Source organism: Aspergillus alliaceus (assembly GCF_009176365.1).
Source record: "Aspergillus alliaceus strain CBS 536.65 unplaced genomic scaffold BDW43scaffold_100, whole genome shotgun sequence".
Lineage (NCBI taxonomy): Eukaryota > Fungi > Ascomycota > Eurotiomycetes > Eurotiales > Aspergillaceae > Aspergillus > Aspergillus alliaceus.
In genome coordinates, this window is record NW_022474783.1 from 25,274 (window position 1) to 39,650 (window position 14,377).

The following is a 14,377-nucleotide window of genomic DNA, read 5'->3' on the forward strand; positions in this document are numbered from 1 at the left end:
ATTAATAGAATGTATGGTTTAGGTACGTGCATCTTGTTACCATCAACCTAGCATAAAAAATTAGGTGCTCAAGAAATTATACCCTAAACCTCTAGCTATCTATTATATCCCTATTTCTTTCTTGCGCCGTTTAACGCTTATTTTCACGGAGAAGTCAAAGTTGCAGGTAAAACCATGATCGAATGCCCTTGGCGTCTGGCCTTCCTCTAACTTCAACTCGTATTTCAACAAGATGGCAGCCAATGCAATTTTGATTTCGTTCCCTGCGAAAAAACGGCCAGGGCAGGCGTGAACACCGTAACCAAATGCGATCTGTTCAGGCGACGTCGTTATAAGTTGAGCTATATCCCGCTTCTTAGGATCTTCGCGCATTCGAAGGAAACGATATCCGTCCCATTTTCCTGGGGATGTAGGATGGACTTTGGAGTCCCACATCTTGCTCGAATCAACGATTATGCTTTGGCCTTTGGGAATCACGGTGCCATCGGATAGAACTACTTGCTCAGTGGCTATCCGGCCCATTGATGCTAAGGAAACCCTTGTTAGTGGAGTCCGACATAGTAGCATAGATGCTTGGTCTTCTTACCCATGGACAATGGTTTCAAGCGCTGACTCTCTTTGATACAACTGTCGAGAAGTTTCATTTTACCAAATGAAGTCGTTTTTAACCCGTTATCCTCGCTGAGAATCGAAATTATTTCTTCTCGTAGTGGCTCGATGATCTGAGGGTGCATCGCAATATCCGCAAGCGTTTGGCACAGCAGATCTGTTGTTGTATGGATGGCCACCGTTGAAAGCGATAATTGGACAATTTGGGGATCGAATGATTCGGCATTTGCTGCATCTTCGAACCAAGAAATTGCGTCGTTGAATTCTGATGCCTGACCTTCTGTGGATTTGGCCTTGAGTCTCGTACGTTCTTGGATAACGGGTTGAATCAGTTCTCGGGCTTTTTGTATTAAAGCACGACTCATTCGACATTTACTAAGGAATAAGTTCGCAATTGGCCGTATCCAAGGAGACCATAATCGAAGGTCTTGTGCAGCTAGGAATGCTATTACTGCATACTCTCTTGTAACCTGTAGCCATTCTTCGTTGCGGCAGAGCTTAGTTCCGAGGAAAACCCGTGAGGAAAGGCGAGAGATTAACTTGAGAATAGTGCCTTGGAGAGGCAATTCGTGCCATTCTATATATGTCAGTTAGGTTAAGGAGTCGAGTCAACATCGTGTGTATGTATACCTGTATCTTCACCAAGCAAATCAGCTAGGGCTAACGAAGTCTCCTCAGCTAGGGGTGCAGTGACCTTCGCTGAACATTATATTAGCGATATTGTTGGTATGGGTTTTTATAGAAAGCACTCACCCAACTGTTTGGTCAGATCCTTATTAATTACGGTCGTGACGAGCTGGTTGTTATTATCATCACGGAACACCTCAAAGCCCGGTAGGCGACCATGCATCATCTTTAATCATGTTAGAAACAGTGATTGCGCTGGGATAATAGATTTACAAACCCTTTCAACCCGCTGACGCAAGTGGAATCTCTTATCGTTTCGGATTTCGTTTGCCATACTTCCTGGCAGTACTATAACCGTTCCAGTATCGGTATAAACCGAAACAGGTTTGTCTGGATTTTCTTCAAACCAATTATGTAGCATCTGCCTGGCATTGCCTAGGAATACCTTCTTCACGCGTTCATCAGAGAACTCGAAGAAACCTTTCGCATTCAATACCGGCACGTTTGACGGAACGTGCCAGTAGAATATAGCCAGAACCACCACTAAAAAGGCCGCCACATAAGGAAGAGGCCTGGACTGCAGTATTGGGACAGCATTCCACTGCTCTTCAAGTTTTGAAGTCATGTGGTCCATGATCAACCCGTAACCCGTAGCAATGCGTGATGATCAATAGCCGTCGGCATGGAATTTATACTCTCTTAGTTTAGAGGCGTAGCCGGCGCGATATAGCGTTGTGCAATCTCGATAATTCTAGCTAATATAAGGGTATGTATTCGGAGTTATTGCGACGTCCACAGAGATGTGCATAATAACATGCGCTTAGTTTAAAGAAGCGTATTATTTATCTCAGCCCCCACGACAGTTAGACAGCGACAGTTAATTAGGGGTTAATGATGACGGCGCTTAATCTTACATCTACTTTTTAGCTTAGCGATAATGACTTTGTAATTAGTTACGCTCTTTTAGATTATTACCTTAATAGGTAATTGCTGACATATAAAGCTGTAAGCACTAAGACTCGCTGACGTGCCTTAGCCTGCGCCTCATACTTGCATACTATTGGCAGCGCACAGCTAGAGCCAAGTAATTATTACATGCATGGATTAATGGCCATTTCATTAGCCTTTGAGCCTGCATTATTATTCACGTTATGAGTCTATTACACCGCGTGATCTTCATCACTTTGCTCATTTAGGTATTGTTTATCTATAATATCGAAAGCCACTTTTCAGGCAACAATTTAAGAAAACTTGCTAAGGATTAAAGAGTTATGCTTTCCTTTTTTAGCCCTTGATCTCTTTCCACGGGGGCATCATACAGTAAGATGACACTTTACCAAGAAATCGCCTCCTGGGTAGCACCTAGGAAGCGAGAAATATCCCCGGTGCCAAAACTTGGATACCCTCCACCAAGTCATCGCTTACTACAATTTCCGCAACTCAGCCCTAAACCATGTATCCTTGTTTTCCTTCGGCACTGTGGATGCCCATGTACGTCGTCCTAACAAGCGCACTTAAAGCATACTAACCCGGCAATGTTAGTTGCCGAAAAAGCGTGTATCGATGTTTGCAACTTAGATGCTGTGCGTAAGGGTAGAATCAAGGTCATATTGGTATCTCATTCATCTGAGGAGGCCACAAATCGCTGGTGGAAAGAAGTTCAGCAAAGTGGTCGGTTACCTGCCGATTTTGGAAATCAAAAACTGGCGGTGTCTGTCATTATCGATGATGAACTGGAACTATACGCTGCCTGGGGCCTTGGGGTGGCTAAAACAGAACATGTCTTGAATTTAGCCACGGTGTCTGCGGCAATATCACTAGGATGGAGGGAGGGACTTTGGGATCGCGCGACGGAAAGCGGATCTCGGTGGCAGACCTCTGGCGCATACGGTATCGATAGATTTGGAATTGTTAAATGGGTGCATGTCCCAAGACTGGCGAGTGATCTGGCGGGCTTTGAGGATGCTCAAGCAGTATTACTGGAAAGCTGAACAAAGTGCTATTATCGATCTTCTACAGTGCTAGTCCTGGTTTGTAGTAGGAAGTGAACAGCTCCTAGAAATGGATAACTCGTTACACCCACAATCTCCTTAGAACTAATTCGAGGATGGGATTCTCAGACCCGAATTCAGCTTCAAGCAATTTCAGCTCTTTGAGTATGTCCTCTTGCATGTCCTGGAGCAGCAAGAAAGTGGAGTCGAGGGCTCCTCCTTTTCTCATTTTTCCCAATATCAGTCTTTTCAATCCCATCGGCATCTCTCCAACCCCTTTGTGCTGTAGTATACCCTTTATCATAATCTGTTCGGGATCAGAGCCGGTGAGACAGTGGATGAGCGGCAAGGAAATCTTGCCCTCATCCAGGTCCTCGCAAAAGCCTTTTTGACTAGTGTACTGTTGCACGTTAGCTCTGTTTCGCAACACAGTTGAGTATTCAGTCTTACTTCGTCTGACATGAGGTTCTGGTAATCGTCGCGGATTTGGAAATAGCGCCCAAGTAATGTGACGAATCGGCGCGCATCAATGTGCTCGGCCTTCCTGCTAGATTCGCCTTGCATCAGCCGAACACACAATCGAAAGAGACCGCCCGTCTTATGGTCAATCATCGTCATGTACTCGTCAATGGTGGGCACGTGAGTGTGATATTTCCAATACAGGTCCAGAGCTTGTCCACAGTGTAGGTTCTTCAACTCCTCTATAAAGACCCCTATAGTGTGTGGGCTCTGAAGCTTCTGGAGTTCCTCGAAAGCACACACAAAAATGTAGTTGGCTGAGTTTATCGTTTGTCCTACTCCAAACAAAGTATGAGCAGTAGGGTTTCCCCTACGCAGCATTGAGTTGTCCTCAATGTCGTCAAGCATGAGAGATGAATGGTGGAGCATGCCAATAATAGATTTGATAGATGATGAAGCTGCCGCTGGGACTTCTAGCCAAGAGTCCAGGGCGTCGATGAAGGTCTCCCTAATCTTTTTCGAGGGAAGGGTGTTGATGTAGTTGTAGGGAGCTTTGACAGCCTATCTACAGAGTTAGACCTCATTCATTGGAGGGAAATGAGCTGATGCTTACATCGTCGGAAGGTTTTTGCAGCAGATGTTGAGTACCGCTGCTAATGCAGCCATTTTCATGTTTTGAGCCATTGACTCCATTCACCTTGTAATCGGTTACCTTGGGTGATGGTGTTCCTGGGGCTACAGCTCCATTGACTTGAGACGACTTGACGCCATTTGTTGCAACAGCCCCGTTGACAGGTACCGCAGAATTGTCTTCTTGATGACCATTGGCCAACGCATGTTTCCATTGGAAGACGCCGTCGACCAGCACATATTCCGGTTGTTTCAAGTCTTCTTTGGTTGGGTAGCGTGGAGCGAAGATACTCCAGAATTCGGAACCCGAGGCCGCATACTGGGCTGCCATGATGTATTTGCGATGAGCGTCGGAGATGGCTCCCTCCCTCTGTTCCAGCTTCCTAACCAAGAATAAGTGTCGCTCCTGAAGTTCCACGTATTTTTCTCGAAGTCTCTCTATAGCTTCGATGTCTGAGCATTTATACTGCCGCATCAGGATGCAGACTGCATTAAATGGGATCTCTGAGCCTTGTGTCTCAAGGTGGTATTTCAGCTCTTTCGGCCAGCTATGGCAGTCATTGATAAGAGCAGCGGTATATAGAGCTGTATTGGCAATTTCGGACAGCTTTTCTTTTTCTGCCTGTGTGAGACGAATCCCTATGCCAAAACACGACATATCTTGAAATACACTGTTTCAAATTAGCCACATGTGTAACAGCGGATGTCTGTTATCTTCTTACTCGAGACCGCAGTTCACCAGTCGAATGGGGAGATACTCTTCTATAGAAGAGATGCCGGAAGGCGGAGATGTTGCTATCTGCAGGCCATTACTGTAAGTGGTCATGACGTCCATAGCCAGATCGCGGTCCATCGTCATCATCTCGACTAAAATGCTGGCTTGAAACTGCTTTGTTTTGATTGCTACATTTGTTCCGTCGCTTGTCGAATCACCGGGGCCTTGTAGCGAACGCTGGAGACCGGCGTTGAACGCGGTCACTGTCTTAATGTCGACAACGTCATAGTAGTCTAGCGGTTGTCAACTCTATGTCTTTGAAATCATGTTTGCGGGCCTACCGTCATTCATTATAGTAAAGTCGGTGAACCTCGTCATGATCTGCAGCCTTTCAGGCAAGCACTCTGGTATGGTAAAGGCAACAACATGAACTGGGCCCAGAACAGGATAGTCCCCTATCGTCTTAGCGTTCAATTCCACATCAACCTTGGATACAAAGTCATGTCGAATCTTGTGTGCTGCTTCCAGGCATAGAGCATGATCACGATGGACTGCCGTGGGAAATCTGGTTAATGTACCCGACTGTTTGACAACATCTTGGGGCATGTGTGTCGCGTATGTTGTCATGACTGCTCTAAAGATAAACTGGCAAGCAATAGCAAGGATTCAAAAATGGTCGAAACTAAGCGTATTGGCATGCGGGTATCACAGTTGGTCTTCGAGCTAGGTAGGAGAGAGCAGCATAGAATAGTACTGGGTAGACAATAAGTTTGCATCACAGACGAGAGTTGCTGGTCTCGGTGCGTCTTTTTGTTCTATAATACCTAATTAAGTGCAATCGGCGGCTCGTAGGTGGTGATTATCGACGTTGTCATCTTTCATGTTTTGGTGCCGTCGGCCTGCAGGCGCTATTATGCGGTAAGCATAAGCCTTATAAGATGTAAGCATTGAACCGATGCTGACAAGTGCCAAAGTTTAAGCTAGTAATCCAAGTCTTCGCTATATTGTGCAAGACAGACCAGATACATGGAAAGAACTCATACCTTGATGAATACAGAGTCTGAAGTCTGTCTTCGCCTACTCTCTTGCACCATTCTTTCCCTTTGACTTATAGCAACAACTCCATGTCATATTAAACGCTCTAAAGGCAAAGTCGGACCAAGCTCTAGTATCATGGCCATTACAACTTCATTTACTGGCAGTCTACTAAGTTCGTTGGAGACTCGGGACCTGATACGATATACCTTATTCGGCCTGGCATATCTCGTCATAGTGGACATTATTTGGCGGATCATCTACTATCGTTACTTTCATCCTTTAGGACGCTATCCAGGGCCATGGCTCGCCAGCATCACCCGGCTTTGGCTGGCGTGGCACCATTTTTGGGGCACCGAGCTGCACACGCAATGGATGCTTATCAAGAAACATGGTATGTCAACGCCAAGCACGTTTTCCTTTTCTAAGAACGAAATCCATGCCAACTTTTAACCCAAGGCCCAGTAATCCGCGTCACACCTACCATGTTACTCATCGCGGATAGCAAGGCCATGCCCGCCGTCTTCCACCGTCGGGACACCAAATCCCGGTTTTACTTGCAGGGCTACGTTGGCAAAAGTAACAGTATTCTGCTTCGAGAGCCAGGTGCGCACGCTGCACATAGGCGCCTGATCGGGGCTCCATATGCGCTCGCGAATATTCAAAGAATGGAGCCCCTTCTCGACAAGCACATCTTACACTGGATTAGTAGCATAGATGAAAGATTTGTGGAGCAGAAAAAGCCGGTGGATTTTTCGCAGTGGTCTCATTATCTGGCATATGACACCATCACAGACTTGGGGTTCAGGAATCCTCTTGGCTTCATCAAGTCTGGCTCCGACGTTGGCGGTCTCATCGAGGGGTTCCGTGTAGGCATGCTCATCTTTGGTGTAGCAGGTCGCATATATCCCTTTACCGAAATGCTGCTCAACTCTTGGCTGAAGAAGTGGCTGGTCGTCCGCACGGAACAGAAACTAGGCTTCGCTGTTGTCATGGAGAAGGCTGGAGCTATTCTCGCTGAGCGTAGCAGGCGCATCAAGGAGCACGGCCAAAGGGCTCGGAAAGGAGAGAAGGCCTATGATCTTTTACAATCGTGAGTAAATAACCCCTTTTTCTTTACTGGCTGCTCCATACGGCCGGGCTACTGCTGACAAACGCTTACCTGGCACGTCTGTAGCTTTATGGACGCTCGTACACCCGATGGCGACCATCTCTCCGAGGACACAATCATCTCGGAGATCTTTGTGATTCTCGGGGCCGGCTCGGATGGTTTTGGCAGCGCGTCAACAGCCTTCATGGTCTCGGTACTTTCGCGACCAGCTATTTTCAAGCGCCTCATGAACGAAATCGAGGATGCCATTGCTGCCGGCAAGCTGAGCTATCCAGTCCCGACGTATACCGAGGTATCGCAGCACCTTCCGTTCTATGCCGCTTGCATAAAGGAAGCACTTCGACTGAACCCGAGCGGCGCCACTCTTCTCCCTCGCGTGGTTTGCCCAGGTGACCCGGATCTAATCGTCAATGGTCGCCAAGTCCCAATTGGCACCGAAGTGGCCATGAATCCATGGATTGCTCATCGGGACAAGAATCTGTACGGAGACGACGCTGAGGAATTTTACCCAGACCGATGGCTCGGTGACCCAGTGGCTGCCAAGGTATATGAGAAATACAATCTCGCTTGGGGATATGGCACGCGTGTCTGCCTGGGTAAGCCTTTTGCCATGATGGAGCTCTACAAGGGACCGCTTTCGGTGAGTACATAGTCGTTGTTTGCCCCTTGAGCTATTCCCCAACAGCATAAAGGCAAAGATGCTGACAGTAGCGGGAAAATAGTTGCTACTTAACTTTGATGTTACTCTCGCCGAAGTAGGGCCAGACACGCCACCGCCGCATTCAGAAATGTATGCGACGGTGAAGGTTTGGGGAGATGTATGGCTGCAACTGCAGCGAAGTAACCGCTGGTCAGACATGGGCAACAAGATGGCACAGAACAAGCTTGCGGATAGGAACAGAAACGAGGACGTTGCTGGTGGTATTCCTCTTCCCGAGGATTTGCAGTGATTTGGAGTCAACAATGTCAACATTTGGAGGTCCCTTAGTCAGCATACCGTACTTGATCACCTGACGCACGTCCCCACCTGCCGCACGAATTTCTGTATGGCAACCAACATTAAAAATGAAGCTTTAAAGCAACATACTAAATAAATTATACTTAGATTTTTTGATGAAGCAGAGATATGATGCTACTAAAGCTATATACAGCTTTTTTTCAATCCCGGAATCGTTGTGGGAGGTGTATTTGTCTTCCACGACGATTTATAGATATACAGCCCTCCCCATCAATCTTAGGCTCTGGAATAGTAATATCTTGCTTCTTTTGAGATATAGCTGGCTTAGGACACTTCTTCTTGCCTTTTTGGACCACTTTGAAGTCATTTTGAAGCTGGTTATCAGTCTTCTTAGCCAGGCGCTCTTCCTTCTTTTGGCGCTTCTTTTACTCTGCTTCAAGGAGGCGTAATTCTTTATTAGCTACTCTGATTTGCTTTCTTTCCTCAACTAAGCGTTGCTTCTCTTGCTTCTCTTGCTGCCGGTGAAGCTTTTCTTGCTCTTTAGATACCTTAGCAAGCTCTATAGCAGCTTCCTTTTCATTCTGAAGCTGCCGCGCTTGTTGTATCTTGCCTGGCAAATAAAATACAGCATAGCCATCCTCTGGAGCTCTCAATTTAAATAAAAGAGATTTCCCACGCTGCCGCTTCTTCTTCTCATTTAGAAGAGTATTCTCGAGATCCTCGCAGCGTAGCTTTAGCAAGATATTCTCTGTTAAGAGATGGTGCATTGTAGAACTAAGTTTTTTTGATCTCTCATCATAAATATCAGAAACAACCTGTCGAAGAAGCTTTTCAATTCTTCTCCAGTCATCTGCATGTAATATAGACTGGGATGACTCACTGCTAGATGGCCGTTGATCGTCTTCTTTACTAAACCGCTTTAGAACAATCTCGGGGTCCCAGGGCGATATACCAACAGATTTCCATGCAGAATTGATATTTTTAGATGATAAAGCTCTTTCCCAGCTCGGCTAAAACAGACAGAAGAAGTCATGCTTTGTAATATGACTTAGATCCTGGAACACATGTAAAAAGTTCTCCAATTCGTTGCTATAGGCTGTAGAAAGCGGCCCGAAGATACCAATATCAAGAGGCTGTAGGGAGTGTGTTGAATGCGGTGGATAAGTCATTAAATAAATTCGATTCTCTGTACAGAAGTTTATAAACTTCATTGTAATATGGGATCCATGGCCATCAAGAATTAGAAGCCTCCATTGTCTCTGTGCCTTGCTCTTTGTCTCCGGATTGAATAGATCTCGAATCCATACAAATCTAACATTATCATTTGTCCAGTCACTTACTAAAGAGGTAAAGAAGCAGCGGTGCTTTGTAGTATCAAAATCCTGGAACCAGGAATCTTGTAGATTGCTTGAAGCTGCCTGGTAAATAAGCCCCGGTGGTAGAGCTGTTCCATCCGCGCAAATACAAGCAATAGTAGTAATCCATTCTCGATTACCATCTTGTAGGCGCTGCTTTATTCCATCCTGCTCATAGCGGCGCCTGGAAAAGATTCTTTTACCCTTAGATAGCACTCCAATAAGAAATTCTTTTTCATCCATATTATACATATTTTCAGGCTGTATTTCATATTCCTTGATCTTTCTGGCGAGTAACTCAAAGTATAGAGTATACTTAAATGCAGAATCAGCCCTCTTGCGTGTAGAATTAATCCCAGTAGTATAGCGAGAGATCAGCTTATTTTAATACTTCTTTAGAAAACGGCTTGGCCAGTGCTTTCCAGGCTTTATTCCTGAGATCTCTTTCGCAAAATTCCGAAGCATCTCAGAGATAGGATACAGGCCTCTCTCAGAGAGTTTATTAATGTAACTTATAAGAGTTTTGGCTTGCTGGCTGTTGAGTAATCGCTGGTTTTCATATTGGTTCTCTTTTGAATGCATAACACCCCGGTGACGCCTTGAGAGAGTTGTACGATCAACACCGAACCTTTTCGCCACTTCCGCATATTTAAATGATTCTCCTGGATTTAGGGATTCTAAAAAAGCAAGCGCCTCATCAATTGAACCCATATTGACAGAGTTGTGATGGTTTGAAGTTGAAGTCAAAAAGTCGGTGTATATAGAAATCCGTGCGGCAGGTGGGGACGTGCGTCAGGTGATCAAGTACGGTACTAGACCACGTGTTCGAGTAGCTTCATCTTCAACATCAGTTAGCTTGACCACCAATTCATCTTCTTCCTTCAAGGCTTTCTCTTTATCCGGTCCTCTGAGACATCACTATGATAGTGGCGGTTTCACTTGAACCGAACGGGCTGAGAGTTGCCGTAGATAGCACCAGAAGCTTTGCGGGCACAATATAAACTTTGTAAGGAGCATCAACCAGAGAGCGTTCTTCACACCTAAGTATCGCTAATAAACCAATCTAGTCTACCTGTACCCCTGATACGTGCAACCCTTCTAGCTCGCCATCCCGGCTCCTCCATTCCTCCAAGACATCCATGAAATTATTCAGCCCTGCCGGCCAGGGCCCTGCCGGCGCCGCAAGCATCTGTTCTTCTCTTGACATGTTATCCAAAGATCCTTCGGCGTTGTAGTACGAAGGCGTGCATCCGGCCATGGGTGCTAGGGTCGGTGCCCCAACCATGACGCGCCTGGACCAGTCTTGCTCTGCCTCTTGCGTCGCCTCAATGACCACCTTGGCAGTCGGCTGGGCCCTGCCAATCCGCCGAGTACTTTCAGAGATGATCTTAGCAATGTGCCGGGCAAAGGTTTCCAGAGTAGGTGTATAGTTAGGCGATGCACCCGCTTGGTTAGCGCCCGCGAAGAACATGTTAGGGAAGCCCTTTGTGCAGATGGCATGTACTGTAGCTACTCCCTTGGACCATTTGTCCTCCATGTCCAAGCCGGCTCGCCCGATGACTTTGACGCCGCACCGAGCTCCTGGGCTGCCGAGCACACCCTGCTCGAAACCCGTTGACCAGATAAGCACATCCACGTCATACGTTCTGCCATTTGCCATGACGCCAGTCTCAGTCAATCTCTCAACGCCCTTCCCATTCGTATCCACGAGTTTGACGTTGGGCAGATTGAAAACTTGGAGGTACTCGTCGTGGAACGCCGGCCGCTTACACCACCCTGGGTACCACGCCTTGAGCTTCTCGGCGACCTCTTGGTCGTGGACAAGCTCGTCAACCCTTGCTCGGATCCTCTCCGCGCGCGGCATGTCCAACCGATGCAAGTTGGCGACGTGATCAGGAATCTCATCTATGCCTATTGTTTTGGCTCCACCCGTCAGAACGCTGAAAGAGGGAAAGCTTGTCCAGCTATCCGATACTAGGTCCACAGGCTCCGGTGGCTGCGTGTTGGCTAGGAAGGATGCAAAGTTCCGACTTCGAGCCATCTGCCAACCGGGTCCCGTAGAGATCTTCTGCTTCCACTCCTTCTCATCAGTTGCCTTCTGGGCTCGAACGTCAACCGATGCCGGCGTTCTTTGAAATACTAGCAGTTCTTTGCTCCACCTGGCTAGGTGTGGCACCGCTTGGACAGCAGAGGCCCCGGTGCCTATGATGCCAACCCTCTTATCCTGCAGTTTGCTCATCTCTGGCGCTTCTTGGCTCCCGCCCGTGACATTGTAGTCCCAGCGTGAAGTCATGAAGCTCGGACCCTGGAAGTTTCCCCAGCCGGGGAGTTTTGGCAGCTTCGGACGGTTGAGCAGTCCTGGCACCAGCATGACAAAGTCGGCACGCACACTCGCCGTTGTTGTCTCTCCTGAGAAGGCTTTCTGGGTCATTTTGACAGTCCACCCGGCGGTGTTGTCATCCCAGGTGCATTGACTGATGACGGTGCGGAACATGGCTCGGCCGTCCAAAGACCATTGCCGCGCAACACGGTTCGCCTGCTCCCGAAGCTCCTCGCCATAGGCGTATTTATGCTTGGGCATGTATCCTGTTTCTTCCAACAGTGGCATGTATATGTAACTCTCGACATCGCACATGATACCAGGGTACCGATTCCAGTACCACGCCCCACCGAATCCTGCCGCAGCGTCGACTATCACAATATGTTCTGGTTGAAATCCGGCATCAATCAACCGCACCGCGAAGAACAGGCCGCCTATGCCAGCGCCCAGGATCACAAACTTGAAGTGGTCATTTTCCTTCAGCGTCAGAGATGCAGTTGATCCATCATCCCAAGGATCCTTTAGGAAGCGTGTATAACTTGGCTCTTCGGTATCTCCCAGATTGATGTATTGGGTAAGGCCGTCGGGCCTGAGCCGCTTTTTCCTCTCTTCTTGATATTTCTCCTGAGTCTTTAAGGCCGTCGCAGGATCGATAGCTTCATATCCGTTGGAGATATGCGATTTTGCTTGCTCACCGTTTACACCATTAGTGGCTGGCGTAGCAGTGCCATTCGAAATTGTAGTTGTCATGATTCGAGCAATGTTGGAGTTGTTAGAAACGATGAAATTGTCAAAGAGGCATGTATTCACGCTAAAGGACGACGAAAAGCGCTGTGGTGGCGAATATTATCCTATTCTCTATGTATTACTACTGGCCTCAGCGTAATATACCCTAACTTCAGTTCAAAGGAATAGAACTCCAGTAGTTTACGCTAGTGCTTACCATGCGTAAGCTTGGAAATCTAATAATGCATTTAGCTCGATATTGGACTATGGATTACTGTGCAGTATACGTAAGCTCTTACATCTATGGTTACCGATAAGCATTACGCCGACCCCGACTTCCCAGTGTCCGTGCCCTATAATAAACGATGTTATTTGAACTGGCCCATGTGGGTCAATCAGGTAAGACTCTTACCTAAGTTGAGGAGGAGAATCATAACGTAATTCCCAACCGAGTCGGACACCCGAGCGAGCCGGACACCTCTGTATTCCATATAAAACGGCACGCATCAAGGCTATGATATCTCAACAACCAAGCATCTACAGGGTCTAAGTTCAGGTAGGAGGTATTAGTATAGTCATACAGAGTTATCCTTATAAGCTACAGTCTCCTAGTATATGTAAGTGCTCTGGTAACATAAATTACATCTGTGTTTTTGGTGATATTGTTGTGATTCAGAGGAAATTAATTATATTTATTATTCTCTTGTGAAAACATGAGGGTTTATATACAAGTTGAATATCAGATTGATTGGAAATCAATCTGATCCAATACGGAATAAATTCCGTATGCGAAGCTCTATTGTCTTCTCGATTGAGCCTTGATTCACAACATTCCCCCTCAGGATCGCCTTGCTTGCATGGAGATAATGCACTGGCGAGAATCGACTAGGCCTCGGTAAAACCACTGAAAAATCCCTCTGGGAGAAAAAGTGGAAAGAGCGCCCCTGTACGATTACAGGTCCTGCTTTGGACCTTTTGCAACACTGGCAGACCAATTAACTGACAGAAGCTTGCAAATTCCTTTAGCCCCAAAGGTTTGGTAAGTCCATCTGCAGATTGCTGCTTGGTCGGAATATATTGAATGTTGATCTCTCCAGCGTCCAGTACGGATCGCTGATAATGAAACTTAACGTTGAAATGTTTGGTTCGTTTATGGAACTCTGGGTTCCGAGACAAGGCAATAGCAGGTTGATTGTCCGCCATAACGTGTGTCACCGGTGACCGGTAGAGATTGGTTTCGTCCAGAAAAGTGCGCAGCCATTGGAGGTGTAGAATGGCGTTATATTGGCCAATATACTCGGCATGAGTAGTGGACGTGGCGATTTCCCTCTGTTTCTTGGATGACCAGGAGACTGGTCCTCCCGCAAGCTTGAAGACATATCCCGATGTAGAGTATGCCCCATTGGTTACGACTGATCCACCGAAATCGGCATCCGTGTAGCCGATCAGATCTCCTTTTCGATATGTGATTTTCACACTTTGGGAAGCTTTCAAATACCGGAGAAGACGCTGCAGTGCGGCTTGGTGATGCGATTGGGGTCGAGACACGAAGCGACTCAGAGTTGCGACCGCAAACGCAATATCTGGTCGGGTTCCGATCATCAGATACATCAGTGCACCAATGGCCGAACTGTAGCGGGCTTTGGCCGGATCATCAAGGTCCCGCTCGTCTGGTTTTGTGTCCAGGGAGCTTTTCGGAGTCATGGAGTGTTCTTGGGCTGGCAGGCCTCCATGCAGAAATCAGATAATATCTTTTGGATATACTGTTGCTGATGAAGTAAGACAGACCAATCGTTGTGAAATTCGAATTGGATACCAAGGAAAGTACGCGGGGTTCCCAT

General features: G+C 47.0%; 6 protein-coding genes across 6 annotated transcripts; 2 read left to right on the forward strand and 4 right to left on the reverse strand.

The window, feature by feature from the left end:
• Positions 1-67: 67 nt before the first annotated feature.
• On the reverse strand, positions 68-2,080 carry BDW43DRAFT_317970 (cytochrome P450). The gene is made up of 5 exons (XM_032048620.1): positions 1,514-2,080; positions 1,363-1,462; positions 1,240-1,308; positions 587-1,186; positions 68-527 (listed from the first exon to the last, which is right to left on the reverse strand). Exons 1-5 carry the CDS (start codon positions 1,868-1,870, stop codon positions 103-105), a joined length of 1,551 nt encoding a protein of 516 aa, XP_031893939.1. The 5' UTR covers positions 1,871-2,080; the 3' UTR covers positions 68-102.
• Positions 2,081-2,395: 315 nt separating this feature from the next.
• Positions 2,396-3,288, forward strand: BDW43DRAFT_294909 (uncharacterized protein). The gene is made up of 2 exons (XM_032044001.1): positions 2,396-2,727; positions 2,779-3,288. The coding sequence occupies exons 1-2, from the start codon at positions 2,562-2,564 to the stop codon at positions 3,225-3,227; spliced, it is 615 nt and encodes a 204-aa protein (XP_031893940.1). The 5' UTR covers positions 2,396-2,561; the 3' UTR covers positions 3,228-3,288.
• On the reverse strand, positions 3,275-4,987 carry BDW43DRAFT_294911 (polyprenyl synthetase family protein). Its single transcript, XM_032044002.1, has 3 exons — positions 4,300-4,987; positions 3,678-4,247; positions 3,275-3,627 (listed from the first exon to the last, which is right to left on the reverse strand). The coding sequence occupies exons 1-3, from the start codon at positions 4,972-4,974 to the stop codon at positions 3,310-3,312; spliced, it is 1,563 nt and encodes a 520-aa protein (XP_031893941.1). The 5' UTR covers positions 4,975-4,987; the 3' UTR covers positions 3,275-3,309.
• A 65-nt stretch (positions 4,988-5,052) lies between these two features.
• BDW43DRAFT_294912 (uncharacterized protein) lies at positions 5,053-5,822 on the reverse strand. The gene has a single exon (XM_032044003.1). It carries the CDS (start codon positions 5,656-5,658, stop codon positions 5,341-5,343), a length of 318 nt encoding a protein of 105 aa, XP_031893942.1. The 5' UTR covers positions 5,659-5,822; the 3' UTR covers positions 5,053-5,340.
• A 105-nt stretch (positions 5,823-5,927) lies between these two features.
• Positions 5,928-8,185, forward strand: BDW43DRAFT_20871 (putative P450 monooxygenase). Its single transcript, XM_032039229.1, has 4 exons — positions 5,928-6,460; positions 6,526-7,159; positions 7,244-7,817; positions 7,900-8,185. Exons 1-4 carry the CDS (start codon positions 6,205-6,207, stop codon positions 8,125-8,127), a joined length of 1,692 nt encoding a protein of 563 aa, XP_031893943.1. The 5' UTR covers positions 5,928-6,204; the 3' UTR covers positions 8,128-8,185.
• A 1,962-nt stretch (positions 8,186-10,147) lies between these two features.
• On the reverse strand, positions 10,148-12,703 carry BDW43DRAFT_20884 (flavin-containing monooxygenase). Its single transcript, XM_032039232.1, has one exon. It carries the CDS (start codon positions 12,558-12,560, stop codon positions 10,554-10,556), a length of 2,007 nt encoding a protein of 668 aa, XP_031893944.1. The 5' UTR covers positions 12,561-12,703; the 3' UTR covers positions 10,148-10,553.
• Between the last annotated feature and the right edge of the window lie 1,674 nt (positions 12,704-14,377).

What these genes read in the sequence shown, in the direction of transcription:
- BDW43DRAFT_294909 (XM_032044001.1), top strand. Translation starts at nt 2,562, where the DNA reads ATGACACTTTACCAAGAAATCGCCTCCTGGGTAGCACCTAGGAAGCGA. An exon ending in TCGGCACTGTGGATGCCCAT is followed by an intron (nt 2,728 to 2,778) that starts GTACGTCGTCCT and finishes CGGCAATGTTAG; the next exon opens with TTGCCGAAAAAGCGTGTATC.
- BDW43DRAFT_317970 (XM_032048620.1), bottom strand. Translation starts at nt 1,870, where the DNA reads ATGGACCACATGACTTCAAAACTTGAAGAGCAGTGGAATGCTGTCCCA. An exon ending in TGCGTCAGCGGGTTGAAAGG is followed by an intron (nt 1,463 to 1,513) that starts GTTTGTAAATCT and finishes ACATGATTAAAG; the next exon opens with ATGATGCATGGTCGCCTACC. An exon ending in TTTGCTTGGTGAAGATACAG is followed by an intron (nt 1,187 to 1,239) that starts GTATACATACAC and finishes TGACATATATAG; the next exon opens with AATGGCACGAATTGCCTCTC.
- BDW43DRAFT_20871 (XM_032039229.1), top strand. Translation starts at nt 6,205, where the DNA reads ATGGCCATTACAACTTCATTTACTGGCAGTCTACTAAGTTCGTTGGAG. An exon ending in GATGCTTATCAAGAAACATG is followed by an intron (nt 6,461 to 6,525) that starts GTATGTCAACGC and finishes TTTTAACCCAAG; the next exon opens with GCCCAGTAATCCGCGTCACA. An exon ending in GCCTATGATCTTTTACAATC is followed by an intron (nt 7,160 to 7,243) that starts GTGAGTAAATAA and finishes GCACGTCTGTAG; the next exon opens with CTTTATGGACGCTCGTACAC.
- BDW43DRAFT_20884 (XM_032039232.1), bottom strand. Translation starts at nt 12,560, where the DNA reads ATGACAACTACAATTTCGAATGGCACTGCTACGCCAGCCACTAATGGT.
- BDW43DRAFT_294912 (XM_032044003.1), bottom strand. Translation starts at nt 5,658, where the DNA reads ATGACAACATACGCGACACACATGCCCCAAGATGTTGTCAAACAGTCG.
- BDW43DRAFT_294911 (XM_032044002.1), bottom strand. Translation starts at nt 4,974, where the DNA reads ATGTCGTGTTTTGGCATAGGGATTCGTCTCACACAGGCAGAAAAAGAA. An exon ending in TGCAAAAACCTTCCGACGAT is followed by an intron (nt 4,248 to 4,299) that starts GTAAGCATCAGC and finishes CTCTGTAGATAG; the next exon opens with GCTGTCAAAGCTCCCTACAA. An exon ending in AGAACCTCATGTCAGACGAA is followed by an intron (nt 3,628 to 3,677) that starts GTAAGACTGAAT and finishes AACGTGCAACAG; the next exon opens with TACACTAGTCAAAAAGGCTT.